A 17002-nucleotide genomic window follows, 5' to 3' on the forward strand; every position below is an offset into this window, starting at 1 on the left:
GACTTGGGAAGACAAACACCATCACTCTGAACGTCCCCCCGTTCTTTCTTCTTCCCCCAGATTTACATGCTGAGCATGACGTCATATGGTATGGAATACCCCGTTGGCCAGTTTGGGTCAGCTGTCCTGGCTGTGTCCCCTCCCAGCTTCTTGTGCACCTGACAGAGCATGGGAAGCTGAAAAGTCCTTGACTAGGGTAAACACTACTTAGCAACAACTAAAATATCAGTGTGTTATCAACATTCTTCTCATACTAAATCCAAAACACAGCACTACACCAGCTACTAGGAAGAAAATTAACTCTATCCCAGCCTAAAGCAGGACAGCTCATCACCCTGCTCTTGCACTATGAACTTGTGCTACCCTTTCCACTCCTCGGTAATCACGACAAAGAAAGATTTCATGGAAGGATTTGGAGGAGGATAATGATGTAGCTTAATGGCTTTTTGCAGGGAGCTCCTCCCAAGCATGAGGCAAAGCTGGGGAGAGAAAGTGTGAAGCAGGGTCTTTGAAATATTTAACAAGCAGACAAAAGAAGCGGTGGTGACCCATGGTGGAGAACCTCTTAGGATGAGAGATGGTGTCAGTCCAGAGGCTGGAAGGTGAGGGATGATGTCACCATAGCTCTGTGCTGGGCAGTGATGCCATTAGAGAGGCTCTCGGAAGAGGTGGGCTCGGCCTGGTGGGTCTCTGAGAGCACCAAGGGTGCTTGCAGAGTCTGAGTGCAAAGTGGAGACCCCGGATGAAGGGTGGGGTGGGGGTCAATGATTCAGGATGCTGTGCTAAGAGGAGACCTTTCTGGAGCCTGCCTGTCATGGGAGAGGGCATCTACCCAGGGTTGTCTCTGGGTGGAAGAGGAGGCTGGGGCATGAGCTGTGGAGGGAGCTGCTGGGTCAGGGGAGCGCAGGGACGGTATAAGATGTGCTCCCTGCGTGGGGTGGTGTCTGATGGGGTGCCCTGGGCTGGGGTGGAGCCCGGTGCTGTGTCTGTTGGGCTGGCTGTGGGGGGCTGATGATGGGAGTGCTGGTGGGGCTGCTGGTGTCGGGAGCGCTGGGCAGGAGCACTCTGCCTCTGTTTAGGGGTCAGGTTTGATGACCCCCCCCCTTTTCCTTCATCTGCTGGGTGGGTGATGCAACAGCTTTTCTCTTCTCTCCCAGTTACCTCATCGCCGAGTGACGTTCTCTGCAGCCAGCCAGGCTCAGGACCTGCAGGATCCCTCCCAGCACAGCTACTACGACAGCGGGCTGGAGGAGTCAGAGACCCCAAGCAGCAAATCATCGTCGGGGCCCCGCATCGGGCCGCTAGCCCTGCCTGAGGATCACTATGAACGCACCACGCCCGACGGCAGCATCGGGGAGATGGAGCACCCTGAGAATGGTAGGTTCTCATGACACGCGTGCCTGCCTCCTCCCCAGGGACCCTGCGCCTGAAGGTCTTCATCCTCAATGCTGCACCTCCCCTGGTGTGGGTGAGATGGGGCGAGGAGCTCGGTTGGGACAGGCTTGCCATGCTCAAGTCTGGTGGGGCTGGGATGCTGGAGAAGAGGTGAGGCTCAAAGCAAGAGAGCAGCAAGGAGTTGGAGGGGAGGGGAGAGGTGGATGAGGGGGAGGAGGTCTGCGGGAGGCCAGGAGATGTGGGAGTGGGAAGAGCCGAGGAAACAGATAGGTTTGGCAGGAGGCAGATGGGTTTGGCACGATATAGACAGGGGGCCCAACAGGATGATCCAAGATGGCAGCACAGGCAGCATGCGGAGGGGGTTGTAGCCCAGCCAATGGTGAGCTTGCGTGCCGCAGTCAGGTGGTCCCATGGGTGCCTGCCCCCATGGCAGGGCAGGGGTGTAGGGGGAGTTGGGGTGTGATGCAGCTCTCTGTGCTATGGTGGGTGTTGAAGACATGGGAGTTTTCTGGGGAGCAGAGGGGGAGAGCAGGTTTAGTGGCACAGACTGGGATGAGGAGATATGTGGAGTGAGGGATCAGAGACTGTGGTGGTGGCAAACCCAAGAGCGATGTGTCCTGCCTTCATTGGGCCCTTCAGGTCACCACCTGCTCGGGTCCACCTTTACCTGAGAACCCCACCGGAGGTGTCTGCAATCTCACCGCAGGAGAGCTGGCTTTCCCCCGCCCTGGCGCAGCTTCAACCCCAGTTCTGCTCCTTGTGCTGCCTCTGTGCTGCCTGCCTGACTACCCTCAACCAGCCCACTCCCCAAGCTATCTTCTCTGGCCAGCTTAAGTTGCTTCCTCGGACTTGGCTCTGGCTGTGCACATAACATCTACTTTCCTGTACCTGCTGCCTTCTGTGTTCTTGTACTGAGGGGAGGTCGCAGTGGAGCTGGCAAGTTCAAAGAAACCTCTGGGAGGGAAAAAGAGGAGGTGCAAAGGGTTCTCCTGAAGTCTCCTCCTACTTCTGGGAGCAACCTCAACTTTGGGACAGGTCTGTATGTGGTGTGAAAATGGCTGAGAGTGTGTTCACCTGGTCTAGGGAGCTGCAAACCTGCTGGGTCCCCCTATTAAGGAATACAATGGGCCCAGGGTAATTTGTGGTCTTGAAGGTCTAGTGGAACATCTCTCCCTTCTTCCCAGGTTAGTTCCTGGAGTAACGCTGGAGTTTGCTACGCTACAACCATTGAAGCAAGGCACAGAGGTGCCAGGTCTGGCAGGGTTCCCAAAGCCATTTGTTGCTCGTGTGATATGAGGCACCCTCCTGTCTAGGAGCGTTGTGCAGATCACTTTCTTCCCAAAAGTACCACCCAGTCAACTGGGAAGAGCAGTGTGAAGAGGTTCCTGGAGTTCTGGCGCAGGACGACAGTACTGGATTTCCCAAGTGCCCTCGAGCACCAGCCAGGTGCCTGCAAGAGAGGCTTGAAGGGTATGTGGGCAAGGAGATGCGACATGGCTGTGCTGAAGGATATAGCATCGCAGTGGTGATGACGGGGCTGGAAGAGGAAAATTTGAGCCCCTGAAGGTGACAGGCAACCCAGAGATGATGAGGGAGGAACAGGGCTAAAACTAGAAAGGGGAGAGAAAGAGGAGGACCTGGAGGTTCTGCAGCAGGAGATGGAGGGCAGAGAGGGCTGCCTGTAGTCCCTGGGATGTTCGTTGTCTGCCTGATGGGGATGAACAGACCCGAGGAAGGCTAGGGGACACTGCCCGGAGCAGTGGCTCTCAGAGAGACAGAGCACCCGGGCACGGCTCCCTGCCCACAGCATCACAAAACTCAACCTCTCCTATAAGTTAGGCACTCCCTCCCTTTGCACAAGAGACCTGTGTATGTTCACAGCCCAGGAGGACAGAAATCACCACGCACCTACCCACGAACAAATCCACGTGTGATACAGACATGTGCAGAGGCTCCCAGGGGATAACTGTAACCCTGTTCTGCTCGCCATCCCCCAGCCTGTCCTGGCTTGGCTCCCTTCACATGGCAGTGGTTGGGAATCAGGCTCTGGTGCCTCCATCAGCTGTCCTGACCTGGATAAACCCAATTCAGTGCAGAGGCCATGGCAGGCCAAGGCTCTGGGGACTCTACCGGCATTAACTCTAGTAGAACCTGGTGCTCTGCAGATAATCTGGCAAAGGCAGTTCAACGAACCTGAGGGGCTGGTGTAGGGTCGTGATCTGTTAAGCAGACTATTAGGGGACCCTGGCACCAGGCCAGCTGATTTGGAGATGACAAGTTGTGTTAGATCAGTTCATCAGAGTTGCATTTCCCATGGTCCGCCTGCCCGAGACGTGGCACATCAGACCTCTCTGTGGTGCAAACCAGACCTCTCTGTCTTGTTTGTCCAGAGAAGGGTCATGTCTTGCTTCCTGCAAAGAGTTTCCAGTGATGTGGGACCATCATGACCTTTTGGGGGACTGTCTCAGTATGCCCTTGTCTTGGCTTCTGTAGCTGCTCAAGCAGCACCAGCCCCTCAAAGAGATCAGATTTTGGTTTTTTGTGAAGCTGGGAAGACTAAGCCATTCTTGACCTTATATTAAACTGAAGAGACTAATTGGATCCCACACACCCTATCTTGCGGCACGAGCGCAAGACTGACACGACTGTGCATTTTCTAGGCTTTCATCTAGTTATAAATATCCAACATAACAGGGCTTCCATTGCTTTCTCCAGGAGATTATCCCTGCAGCCGAACCAATCTGATAAGCAAGTATGCAAGGCTATTTATAGCTTTTCAACTGGAAGACAGATCCATGCCTTTTCTTTGTAGATGGTTCTTCACTTGATTAACACACATATCGGTGTCCTCCTTTTTTGGACACCTTTTACTGTGCAGACTGCAGCAAAATGCTGTATTGCAGGGGCTGAGCCAGGTCCTTTTCAGGAAGAATTACGATGTTTCTGATGAAGACTTCTTCAGTATCTGGGCACTGACATGCCAGCTCCTCAGTCATCCCAGGCATTTGTCATCCCTGGTATTTTACCTAGCTGCCCACTGTTTCCTCCCCAACATTTTGGCATGCTGTTATCCACTTCTGTGGGGTACACTGAGCCGGGAACTGAGCTTAGTCTCCCACTTGGCCACCCGTTGCTTTCGCTAAAAACATCTGCTCCCCCTGTATCACAGATTTGCTTTAGTTGGAAGGAGCCTGGGAGTGATTCTGCTCTGCACGCAAAGCTTGGATTATGAAAGTGCCAGTCTCTCTCCGTTGATGATGGAGAGAATTTAGTAAGATTACAGGACCAAATACGTGCAATTTAGGAAACGTTATATGAAGGCTGTTTCACTCTGTCCCTGTGCGGTACAAAGGTACCTGAGATGACAATATATTGGATGAAGTATTTCTGAATTGCGTTCTTCAGCCCACAGAATGGGGGCAAATGTTTAATCTGCTTTATCCCCATTATTTAAAGTGGGGACCCCATGCCATTTTTAATGCATGCCATTACAACCCCGTACTGAATATGTAATTAACAATCATCTCATGAGCTTTCGCAATGCACTTAGTGCAGTAGTATCTGTACTTCACAGATGTTAATGAGTTTATTCTCACAGCTCCCCTTCCAGGGAAGAAATTCCACCATAGGAGGGGAATGAAATAGAAAATTATAATCTGCATTTCTGAGATGTCTGCTAGCATTGGGTGACCCCCTGGATGAGCTGGCAGCTCCTCGGTCTGCTTTTTTTGGAAGGTGAGAGCCGCCGTAGGATCCCAGTGCTCCTGAGCCACGAGGCAGGTCTCCAGCTGCTCTTGGACGGCGAAGCTGCGGCTGCATCGGCCGCCTCCGGGCAGCTGCTGACGTACGAGGCGCGAGCAGCATGGCTTTGGGACTTTGTGGCAGAGCTAGATGTAAAACCCTCTCGCCTGGTTCATAGCCATAGGCTTTTCTGACAAGACCTTTTTTTCATGGTTTCCTACATCCTCTGTACACCTCAGCACAGCTTGACCAAATGAATTGAGATACCATTTCCAAAGTTTGACTGCCGGACTTAATAAAACCCTTTCAGTGCAGATTTTGTTTTGTATAAGAAACATTGGTAGATTGATGCATTGTAAAGCCAGTGACACAGGCCATAAAATTTCACCCTGTGATTTCTGCATCTCACCATGGCTGAGTGGGAGCGCTCCTTTGGAAAGATCCCATTTTGATAGCAGATTGCAAATGGTTGCAAGTGTGCAAGACCCCTGGTGAGCCCTTCCAGTGGTAGATCCTCTCTGCCCCCAGTTCCACAAGCCTACACTTAAATTCTGCTTGAGCTGCTCTAGCTCCCATTTCTTTCCATTGAATCTTACGATATCAGAAGACACCTCACTTCATGCGTACTTGTAGGTCACATGCAAGCAAGTCAACATTTAAAGTTCTCTTTGATACGCTCAAAAACTGAGTCAAGTCCCTCACTGTGAGCAGAGCCAAGGCAAGAAATTTTGGCAGCTGGGTCTCTTTTACTTTCCTCCTACCCTTCCTTGGGCTCCTCCCAGCCATTGCCATCTGCTCATGACGCCACCACAGACCTGCAGCCCCATTCCTGGGCAGCAGCAACATCTGGCACATCTTGGATGTATGTGCTGCTTTTTGGCAACCCTTACAAAGGCAGCCTGGGGAGATTTTTTCCTCCTGCTCCCCTTTGCTATGCTTCTGATTATAGTTCAATTCTTCCGTTCCTTCATATAATTTTTTCTCTGCATGATCGCCAATTTGCTAACAACCTTTTAGCGGTGTGGATGTGTCCAGATGATAGCCTGCAGCTCTCCAGCAGCACTCAGTGGCATCCATAGCAGCACCAGGCACAGAGATAATGTGGCTGCTAGCATTTGTCTTCACAGTCTCACGACAGGCATGCGTGTCCACTGCATGCAAACAGAGCTGCTTCTGGCTAGCACTGGGCTGTGCACCCTGCAATATCACAGCACCTTGAGAAGGCGGGTGGCTCAGAAGAGGAGTCCCAAGCAACGGTCCCTTCTCACTGCTCATGGTGATGAGATAGATTTGCAGCACTGGGCAACCACTACTTCCTGTCTTCTGCTTAGTGTCAGGCCAGTCATGAGCTTCTTTTCAAGGTTCTCACTGCTATTGTTGTTCAGTTCCTTCCAGCCAGCAGATGGGACAAAAAAAATTACTTTCTGTCTCCTCCTCTGGCAGAGTGAAGTCTCTAGATCTTAAAACCTATTCTTCTTTTTTTTTGCATTATCTTTAAATGTCCCTTTTGTCTTGCAGAAAGTATTCCAGGCACATGTTCAGTCTGAGGATTTTTTTTTCAAACATACCCTGCAGCATTTTTGCTTTGTTGCAGAGCGCTGAGGAATGCTTTTGACTGGGCTCCCGTCTGGGATGTGGGATTCGAGCTAGCTCTGTGCTGTTCCCAGTCAAACACTGGTGAGCCCAGATAGGATGTCTGGTACACAGACCTCTTCTGTAACTGAAAGATCTCACACCTTGTGGGAAAAAACTGAGAGTATGTTATAGGATAAGATAAATGCTGCTGTCCGTGGAATAAAGAAAGATGGTGTCTGGCTGGCACTGTGCACTGGTCTCTCCTTTGCTGACTGAGAACCAGCAGGTCACACATCTGACCAGCTGAGGACCGTTGGCTTGGGTCTAACTGGTGCTTGGACTCTTCTCTAGCTGAGACATTGTGGGATTTTTTTTAACTGATCTGCAGCCCTTTCCTTTTTAACACTGACTAATGACATCAGGGCTGGAATTACTTGTTGTAGATGTTTTGTCATTACTACTAGTTTCCAAGTCCGGCTCTTGTTTAGGGTATGCGTACTCTCTCTGACCATCTTCTGCATCTCATCTACCTCTACAAATTATGTCTGGGTTTCTCAGTGATCTTCAGCTACAGGCATCTGCATTTCTTCATAAGAAATCGTGAGCTTCTCTACTTTCTTCACTTAATGTTGGTTCATCCCCAAAGACAGCTTCTGATTTTCCTAATCGCTGCTGAAGAGTGATGTGGGAAAAGATTCTTATCACGAGAGACAACATCCGACAGATTGCACATGGTCATGGATTACACCATCTTGGTTTCAACATGCCATTTCTGTCTGAGCTGTAATTTCAAACTTGTTCTCACCCTATTTCTTCTTTTCCATATTTTCAAGCACCCGTGTCTGGATAAACTCTCTCTTACGAAAGAGCCGTTCAGGTCAGAGCAGTTATGGCATGCCACATCAACCAGGTCACCTTCCTTAATTGTACCGAGGATCCCAGGGTAAACAGGGTACAGTTGTTTTTTCTTCCCCAGTACAAGTACATAGCTACAGAGAATGCCTTTAATCCTCTCAAGACCTTCTAAGAAGGATGCTACTTGCTTCAGAGGTTGTCCAAAATAGCTTTAATAATTTATTTGACAGTGTCTTTCTTGTCTCACAGGATTATGTGGTAGTGCACACGTAAGATTGTCCTCAAGTTCTCCAAAGATCCTTGGCAGATTCTGGATGTATCAGGAGGAGTTATTTGAAGGAACCAAATTTCCCTGTTGGATTCTGATGACTTTTTTCACCTTTTCTGTCCCTGAACTGTGGTTCCATTATGTGATTATGAAAAATCTAGGTAGGACAGTCATTCTGAGTCAATGCCCAAGAGACAAAAAGCTTCATATTTCAGTAGGAAGGTGCCTCCTCTTGTAGAATATATAGGTCCCTATGGCTGTATGTGTGCCTCCTGCATTCGAGATTGGATTTTTTGAGTTTTCTGCTATTCCTTGCCATCCTGGGCTGAGCTCTGACATCTTCCATTCCGACTTGCTGTCTGTGGCAAGACGATGTAAATTAGTGAATGTCATCTCCCTTCTTCCTGCTCTGAACCTACTAGATGGAGAAGATTCTGTCATTTTTCTTAATGTTTATTCTTTCTTCCATTTGGAAGTCCTACCCAACATGATCCTCTCCCTGCACTATTGTGAGTGCACATCTCAGGCAGGTAACCCTGCTCTAAATTTGCTGATTTACTGGGCAATACTGCAGAGACGACAGGCTTGGAGAATATGCTGAAAGCTAGCCCAAAACTCACCTTGCTTTTTGGAACCACTCTTTATCAACTAGGCAAACTTAGAGAGTTTTCTTATAGGAACCAACGGCAAACAGGCGGGAGCATATAATTTTTATCTAAGAACTATAAATGAGCATATGCAGGGAAAACTACTGCTAGTGTCCCAGGGGAAGGAGGATTTCCCAGTGTCCCAGACCAGGGAGACCAAGCAATGTCATGTACCTCCTCCAGTCCAAGGCAGGAACACTTTCCACCACCATTTCATCTCAGCAGGCCTGGGGCTTGGTCATAGCTCTCACCTGGCAGGACATGCGTTCCTGCAGCCCTAGTGACATTAAAACAGGGAACTCTTCACCTTCACAAGGTTGCTGCAAGGTTACTGCCACTCAGTCCACACAGGACTTACTTAGGTTTTTTGCTTTTGCCTGGCAATGGTTGCAAATGCCCATGCAAATTGTCACGCATAGCTATTATGATCTGGACCAAATCTAAACACCCCTTCTTTGGTATAAAGTCTATTTTCCAAAGAGTAGTTTATGTCATCCTCAAACTATTCATGGGTTCAACTCAAGTTCACTAAAGTGTGTTATAGGAAGAAGCTTTCAGAATTAGATCCGCAACGGGAATAATAGGGTGTGTCCCTTCTTCATCTGTACCATGTTGCTCTCCAAAGAGGACATTTCCTCAGAATGGGGGGTTGGATGAAGTTCCTTCAGACTCTTCTTTTGTGCTTTCTATAACATTTTAAAATATGCATTTGAACAGGGCTTGAGACCCAGTGTCCTGCCTTTGGACAGATGCTCCGGTGCAATTGCAAATGGTCCATGTGATATCCATGGGGAAGAGCCAGCAGCTGAGTTACGAGCATTTCTGTTGAGGAACCAGTTAACCACAGCCAGCACCTCGTGTGTTTTGTTAGCAAGAGTGCCAAAATAGGCAGTTCCCCTCGTCTCTGTCTTAGTTTGCTCATCCCTGTCCCTGTGCCATGTGCTCTGTTGTGCCAACACAGCTGCTTGTCTGGCTGCATGGTGAACTGGATTGGGGAGCTGATCAGGCTGAAGTTTTGCTGGTTCACTTTTTTTTGCCGTATTACTCTTCAGTCAGAGCAGTTTTCCTAACCTGACTACTCCATGGCTCCACAAAGAGCTGAACTTGCAGAAAGCAGGGATTTTGCAGAGGGGCAGTGAGCAGCCAGGTAGGGGCGGCGTTCAGGTTGAGAATACGTCTAAACCAAAAAAAGCGACCAAGTGTAAAAGCAATAGACAACTAGGATTCCTCAGCAGTCCCAGACTATTTGTTTTTTTTCAAAGACCTGCTTCCTTAGAAAGCTTCTTTTGAAGTAATTTGACATGCCATTTCCAGCTCCTGTGTGATCTCAGTTATTTCCCCTTTATCTGCCTCTGAATGCTCCTGAATGTCTCTATAAACCTTCCTGCTTGGCAGTACCTCTTCCCATGTAAAGAGACCTGCATTAGTGGGGGATTTAAACTTAATGCTAAAGAAGCTTATGAAGTCTCCCATTTGAGCTTCTTGAGGACTTCACACTGCATTTTCTTTCTCATAAAAATAGCATGTACCTGAGTTTGAAGGATTGGTCAGGTGTAGATACCTCAGGTGGAAAATTCCTCTCGTAGGCATGAGATAGAGGATAAGGAATTCATTCCTGTCCCCAGTGAAATCAATGTGAGCTTTGCTATTGAGACAGGTCAAATGTCAGTCTCAGTTGTTTGCTCTTCCCCGGGATTTTATGCTTTGTGCTCTCAGTATCAATGAATCTCTCTTCCTGTCTCCTTCCCACAAGCTCTCATCCATCCTGATTTGAAGTCACCTCCATTAAGTGGTTGTAACGCTAGCTCTTTGCTTTACTTGCAGAGAGGACACTCCGTAAATCTAACATTAGTCATGGCATCTGGCGAGAGATACCAAGGATAGGCTGCTTTGACTCAGAGGTTATCTAACCGTATCAGCCCCTGCGTTTGCCTTTCTTTTCAGAGAGCTGAGGTTCCCCTGCAGGAACCAGGGCTCATTTCATGTGAGCTGATGCAGCCATACAGTCTGCTCAGTGCCGACACAACAGTGGTGTAGAGAAGCCACGTGGTGGTCAGCTCCTTCTTTCCTGGGCAGTGTGGTTGGACCTGGGCTCCGCTTCCAACACCTCAGCTCTCTCTCCGGTCTGAGCAGGACAAGAAGCTTTCAACAAGCAGAAATGGGGGAAGCTTATGTGCTTCGGGGCTGGCGGGCTCCATTTTCCCAGGCAGGCACATCTAGACAGGTCTCAGGGGTTTGCAGTGACAAGTTGTCCATGTTTGTTGTTACTGGAGACCACAGTGGGATGGAGAAGGGGCTGTGCTTTTGCACCGGGTACAAGGCTTCCCAGATAATCTCTGTGATGGGCTTCAGTCTTGCTCCTTGTGGGAAAGGAGGGCTGCACCTCACTGATGGAAGAATGGGACTGCCCAGGGTCTGATGGATAGAGTCCTACATAGGTCCTCCTTCCACCGCCGTATTACTAGAAACAAAGGGCCAGATCTTGTTCTTGGGCTTTGAGGCCAACTACCTCAGCACAGCTCACGTCTACTAGGCTAAACTCTTCAGTCAGTGTAGCTTCATCCATCCTGTCCATTGGGAAGGGTTCCTCCACAGTGCTCACCCCCAAACTGCACCAGGGCTCTTGTCTGGCAGACAGGTGCTTTGAACCAGGCGAAAGCAGGCTAACCTCAAAATGAGTCGAATGATGAGGACAGTGCTGCTCATGTTGGGTCTTGGAGATGCTTAGATTTACACTCAATACCTTTACTCCAGCGTAAGATTGGTGTTATTAGGTTTAACTTATTTCACTTTTAAAATCATTTAGGGTAAGCTGGCAAAAATGCTATGAGTCAGGAATAAATCAGCTCAGATGGCCCATGTGTGAGAGGATGTATGCCTCTGTTTTAGTCTGTCTGTGTTCATATACTTATTCAGGCATAAAAGGTAAAAAGTTCTTACATGGATGGCCCTAAACCCTCTGTACAAGAAACACTGGGAAAAGCTGGGGAAGGGATCTGGCAGAGAAGAGCAAGATGCTGGAGTACATGGGCACAAGTTCATAGAACCAGCAGTTCTCAATCAGTTATACATTTGTGTCTGTTTTAAAACGACCTTGCTTGGAAGTGAAAAAAATGAGGAGGCAGCGAAAGAAAGGAGCAGAGGGTTAGGATATGATATTTGTTCAGGGATGTGTCAGAACAGCATGTTGTGTTGTTTTATAGCTGCTGAGGAAAGAGAAGATGGAGTAGGGAATGTAAAATGACAGAGAGTGAGTAGAGGTGATATTTGCCTGATGTATTTTGCTGGTAATTAGTATAATGCCAATTAGACATAAGTAATCTTTTTTTTTTCTTCTTCAGCTGTATAAGTTATTGCTTGAAAATATGCCAACTAAAACCAAGATATTAAACTTTGAGGGATATGGAGGTCTCTGTTCCTTGAGGATCTCTAGATGAAATTACCCAGACAACAGGGATCTTGACAAAAGCAAGACTTATTATATTTAGAAAGAAAATGAATAAAAGCAAAAGAAATTGTGTATTCCGTGTCTAGCATCTTGCTGCTTATTAGCCACACAGGAAGGGGCACCCACAGAGATGCAGATAAATCAGTGAGAGAAGGCAAATATCTTGCCTTCTCTGAAAACAATGCTACTTTGATGTTATTGTTCACCCTATCAGTTTCCCTCAGCAGCCAGATCCCAAACCCATCCCATGTTCAGGCAGTTCCCCACATGCATTTTATTTTTCATTCTCTAAGCCCTGTTTTCTCTCTTTGCTAACCCACACCGTAAGACACAGAACTCACGTTGTTTTGCCTCTTGGTCCCTCAGGACATAAACCACCTTAATGATGATTAATGTCTTCCTTCGAAGGGTCAATTGCTGATCCTAGACCTCTCAAATCACAGATCCTTTTGAGCTCTCTACCTGTCCAGTTCTGGGCTGCTCTTTCAAACAGGTACACCGCTGCTTTGCTCGATGTTATACACATATTTTCTATTGCTATGGACTACCCATAAGGAGCAGATCTGCTATTACCGGCTTCTGCCTTTTGAAAAATAATCTGTAAAAATTATGCCCTTGGACTGATTCTGGAAGTTTTCATACATCTCTGTTGGACCGTGAAATCAAAACCTTCTCGTGATCATCCTGCTGTTCCCTTGTGCTATACTTTGGGGGTGACAGAGCTGGCAAATCCCCTTTGCCAATCTGCCTCTAATGCAAGGCGATGAGCTATCCCCGTTGTCCTGCCAGGATGTTAGGCAGCAGGTTTAATCCTCACTCCTTCTTTAAAGCGTGTTTTATTCATTCTCCGCCTTTAGGACTGCCTCTGGCAGGTCTCCCTCGAGTGGTGTAAACTTTATTGCATCTAACCTCCAGCAGTCTGTAAACTGCAGCACCCAGGGGTAGCTGAAGGTTGATATTCCCTATCGGAAGCGATTATCCTTCTTTTTCCCACTCTCCCACAAGAGCGCCTTTCTGCCATCCTAATAACAAACATAGGGCAGAGCAGTATTCATGAGGATCTGGGTTTTTTCTAGGTCTTCCCAAACAAACCATGATCAGTCTGCTTCATTCCTAAATCTCCCCATTTGCATCAGCACACTGATATCCTCCTGTTTGCTCAGAGCTGCACCTTTAGCAAGCTGCATTGGCGTTGATACCTCCTATTTTTACATGAGGAGGTGACTTCTCCCCGGCCGTGGCCATCAGCGCTGCAAATCCTTTCAATGCCTCAATGGGGAATCATGCCAGCAAGATGGCAAGTGGTTCAATTCAGAAATGCTAACCACCTGGGTTGATTTCTTGGCATGCATTTTGGCTGCACCACAGGAGGATTTGACCAGTGCATATGCTGCTTCTGCCATGTGCCAGCCACAAAATCTCTCCCCATTTAGCTTCCACTGCAGCTTTTCAACTTCTGAGTCTGTGGGTGTTTGAGGTGTCAATAATGTGCATTTTCAGCTGGGATTATGGTATGTCTCTTCACTGCAGAGAAATGGGCTGGGTAGTTCAGAGGTTCAGGCTCTCCTGCATGGGCTGCTCTTGATCTTTGAGCAATCAGCAGTCAGACACCCTCATTTGGTGTCGGATCATTCCTCCAAATTTTCATGACCGTACTCCTGGACTAATGCTCACAGAACTGCTGTATGTTGGATTTCACGTGCATTTGGTTCTCTGTGGCTGGGTGTGATATCCGGGTGTATGTGTGCATCCTGCGTCAGCAGACAGACATTTCCTCCTCAGGGCAGCCCCTGCATCAGCCCGGGATTTAGTGCCCGTCCCCTGATCCTTCAAATATCCACTGCAAATTCTGGCAAAGATCTGGCCTCTTCCTCCTCAGTGTCTGCATTATGGTTCAGGCAACCAGCACGTTTCTACAGTCAAAACAGACTGTAAAAAAGCTGAAATGACAAGTGAATGTGTTCACTTTACTCTTAAGCAGCCCAGGAAAGATCTGTGGACAGAAAACAAAGTGTATGCATGCAAATCCATACTGTCATTTCCTCTCCCAGTTTCCTTGGGGTTTGGCTTGACTCTCTTCCAAGTGCTCTTCCTTCTCCCCTGCTCTGCTTCTCTCCGAGTGGTCTTGGTTTTCTTTGTTTCCAGATCCCCTTGTTGAGGCAAGCCCTTTTCATAAAGTTGTGATTTCTTTTGTCAGTTAAACACCTATATGACTTCAAAGGCCTTGAACAGCGCTTTGCTGTGTGGCTACCGGCCCCCCTGCAACAATAATTTCCCCTGATTCATTGTCCTACTAGTGAAAGATTATTAAATTGTTGATGGAGCTTCACAATGGTTTTGTTCAAAGGCAGACATGCGTATGCCAGTTCTTTTCTCCTTGACACAAGAGCTTTAATGCAAGCGTACAATGAAAGGCAGCCACCAAGGAGCAAACACAGAGAGTGCTCATAAAACCGGACCAGTATTCCTAAGTCCCCGTGCACATGAACTGGCGCACCTTGCAATGCACTCCTAGGCTGGACATGTGGCTACCCACTCACTCCTGTCTGACACAAGCCTGCAGGTGAGGTGAGAAAACTGGTCTTGCTGAAAATTAATTAAAAAAAATTAAAACATCGTGCGTTAATTCTTGCTATGATTAGGACACTAGGAGGACTGAGGAACTAGCAGGTGAGCAATGGTGGGAGAGGACCACCCTTTTCAGGAGCCGTGGAAGGTCTGTACAGTGTTGAAACAATTGCTCTATTCCTCCTGCTCGGAGCATGCCAAGCACACACATACATCTCCCAACCAGGCTGCGCCTTCAGAGCAGCTTTTGGAACCTGCAACGAGAATCATTATATAGACTGCACAGCCTCAGGCTGCTTGACATTTTGTATTATACAGACTTACTCTCGATTGCTTATCACTTCAGCAGATTTCCAACACTAAAGCTTAAATTTTCCATGCTGGGTTTCCCTCCGGTTGATTTCTTTTTCTTTTTTTCTTAAGTTTTAGCAGAGGTGTTCCAACTGTTTTTTGAGAACAAGACGTGCTGTCTCAGCCCTGCTAACAAACTGGTTATAAGAATTTCTTTTCAAGACCCGTTAGCTTAACCATGCTTTGGAAGAGAGGTGTGGAATTTGGCAAGGAAGCTGTCGGCATCGTTTGGGGATTGTTTGCCCCAAAATGGCTGAGTCTCTCGTTGAACGTATGTCAGCACGCATCCCTGTGTAGCTGCACCCACACACCATTGTGTGGCCTTCAAACAGCAGCATTTCTCAGGGCTTATACATCCTTGCCCTCCCTCAGAGCCCTGGTGCAGGAGCTTGCTGCAGTCGCTGTTGCTTGATGGACATCCCTTCTATTGCTTGATGGCATCCCTCCTGGACGTGCCCCTTCCTCAGTACTCTGGGGGTCCCCAATTTTCTTTGGGGTGCTGGGTACTGCATGGCACGGGTTTTTGCTTGCCTATGGGAGGATTGAGTGTGGCTTGCTCTGCTGCTGGGGCATGTGGCACGCACGGGCTCTGGTGTCAGGGTGTATCTGAGTGTGCCTTGCTGGGAGAGCTGCTTTGGGGCAGGGTGGGGGGTCCAGGGTCCTGTTCCTGCCGGGAGATGGACCTAGCCTGTAGTGCCTCCCACCCTGCCTGTGGTGGAGGTAGCTCTCTTGGCTCCCTCACAGGTTGACATCGTGGAGGTCCACCCAGAGCTGAGAGGACCCTGCGTCCCCCCATGCACAGCACCACGGCTGGCAGACTAGCACTGGTCCCTCGCTGCCCTCCTGGACCCCGGGCTGCCAGCACAAAGGGACTCTTTCTTTATCTTCCTCTTCCTTTCATTGTCCTTCCTGAGACACGTTCCCTGCCCTTCTCCCACTTCTTCCCTGGCGAACTGGCAAAGGCTGCCTCAAGCTCCAGTGCCCTCCCTGATTAGTTGCTGCCAGGAAGGGAAGCACGACTGCAGCTTTAATTAAATGATAAGGGCAGAGCCCCGGAAGTGGGGAGATAAGTGCAGTGGTGTCTGCCACCACACTTGCCCAGGCTCTTTCTAATTAGCTTTGAGAAGTCCTAGAGAGGAAGATTAACCCTTGGATGGAGGCTGGCAGGAGCGGTGGGCTGCAGCAGACGGAGGGTGCTGAGGCCAGCTCCAGGGATGGGGGTCTGCAATTCGCCTGGAGGAGTGTGTGGGATGTGGGCTGGAGGGGACCCTTCTGTGCACTCCCGCCGAGCCCGGTGCCTGAGCAGAGGGGCTGGGTCAGTGAGGATTAGACCCCTGACTTTCACAGGCTCAGGCACAAGGTAAAGCTCAAGGATTAACCACTCAAGTTCCTTCTGTAAGAAGCATTTGCTGCTTTAACACATCCTATGCCTGGCAGCTGTGGGGTGGCCTGGGGCATGTGGGTTGCTGCGCTTGCCCCCGCTGCTGCCCCAAGGCTTTCAGTGCAAGCAGACGAGTGTCCCCAGCCTCTGGAGCAGTGGCAGGAGCGCAGGGCACAATCCTCCTGCAGGAGCCACGGGACAGGTCTCTATTCCCCTCCAGAAGCCATGATGTGTCTCAGTGATGCTCTGAGAGGGGAGGAGGGAGATGGGGTAAGAGGACCACTGTATGTCAGCAACCCATAATAATATGGACCAGGAGCTTCCCCAGGACCTGGTGCCACAAGGGCCTCAGCTCTCCTGCCGTTCGCCCAGACGCAGCAGACCCCGGCTGGAGAGTGCATTGCACCGGAGGGCTGGCCAAGGGCAGCTCAGCTGTAGGCACCCTGTAGCTAGGCTGGCGGGTAGTCAGAGCTCTCGCTGGCATGGGTGGCACTGCTCCTAGCCCTGGTGGCCTGACGCCTTCCCCCCTCCCATCGGCTGGCAGCACACTGGTACCTGGGGCATGTCAGGAGGCTCTGGGCCAAGCATCCATGTGTCCCCGGGGAGCACCTGGCTGGACAGGGGGACAAGTCAGCCCCAGAGACCCAGGCTGGGACCCCCACCAGGAGGGTCTGGGAGGAATCCTACGCACGGGAGGCATCAGCAAAGGCAAGGTGGGAATGTGGAAGGAGGAATTGTGTAGGTATTTGGGTAGCAGGCATGCTCATACAACG

General features: G+C 49.4%; 1 protein-coding gene across 1 annotated transcript in view; it reads left to right on the forward strand.

Annotated features, from left to right (window-relative positions):
• Positions 1–1157: 1157 nt before the first annotated feature.
• LOC104076923 (protocadherin-9-like) overlaps positions 1158–17002 on the forward strand; it is a gene marked incomplete at its 5' end in the record, with an annotated part of 25161 nt that continues 9316 nt past the window's right edge. Inside the window, 1 exon segment of the mRNA XM_009577953.1 lies at positions 1158–1377. Coding sequence (XP_009576248.1) covers positions 1158–1377 — 220 coding nt within the window.

This window comes from Fulmarus glacialis, unplaced genomic scaffold, assembly GCF_000690835.1.
Source record: "Fulmarus glacialis isolate BGI_N327 unplaced genomic scaffold, ASM69083v1 scaffold17385, whole genome shotgun sequence".
NCBI classification, from domain to species: domain Eukaryota; kingdom Metazoa; phylum Chordata; class Aves; order Procellariiformes; family Procellariidae; genus Fulmarus; species Fulmarus glacialis.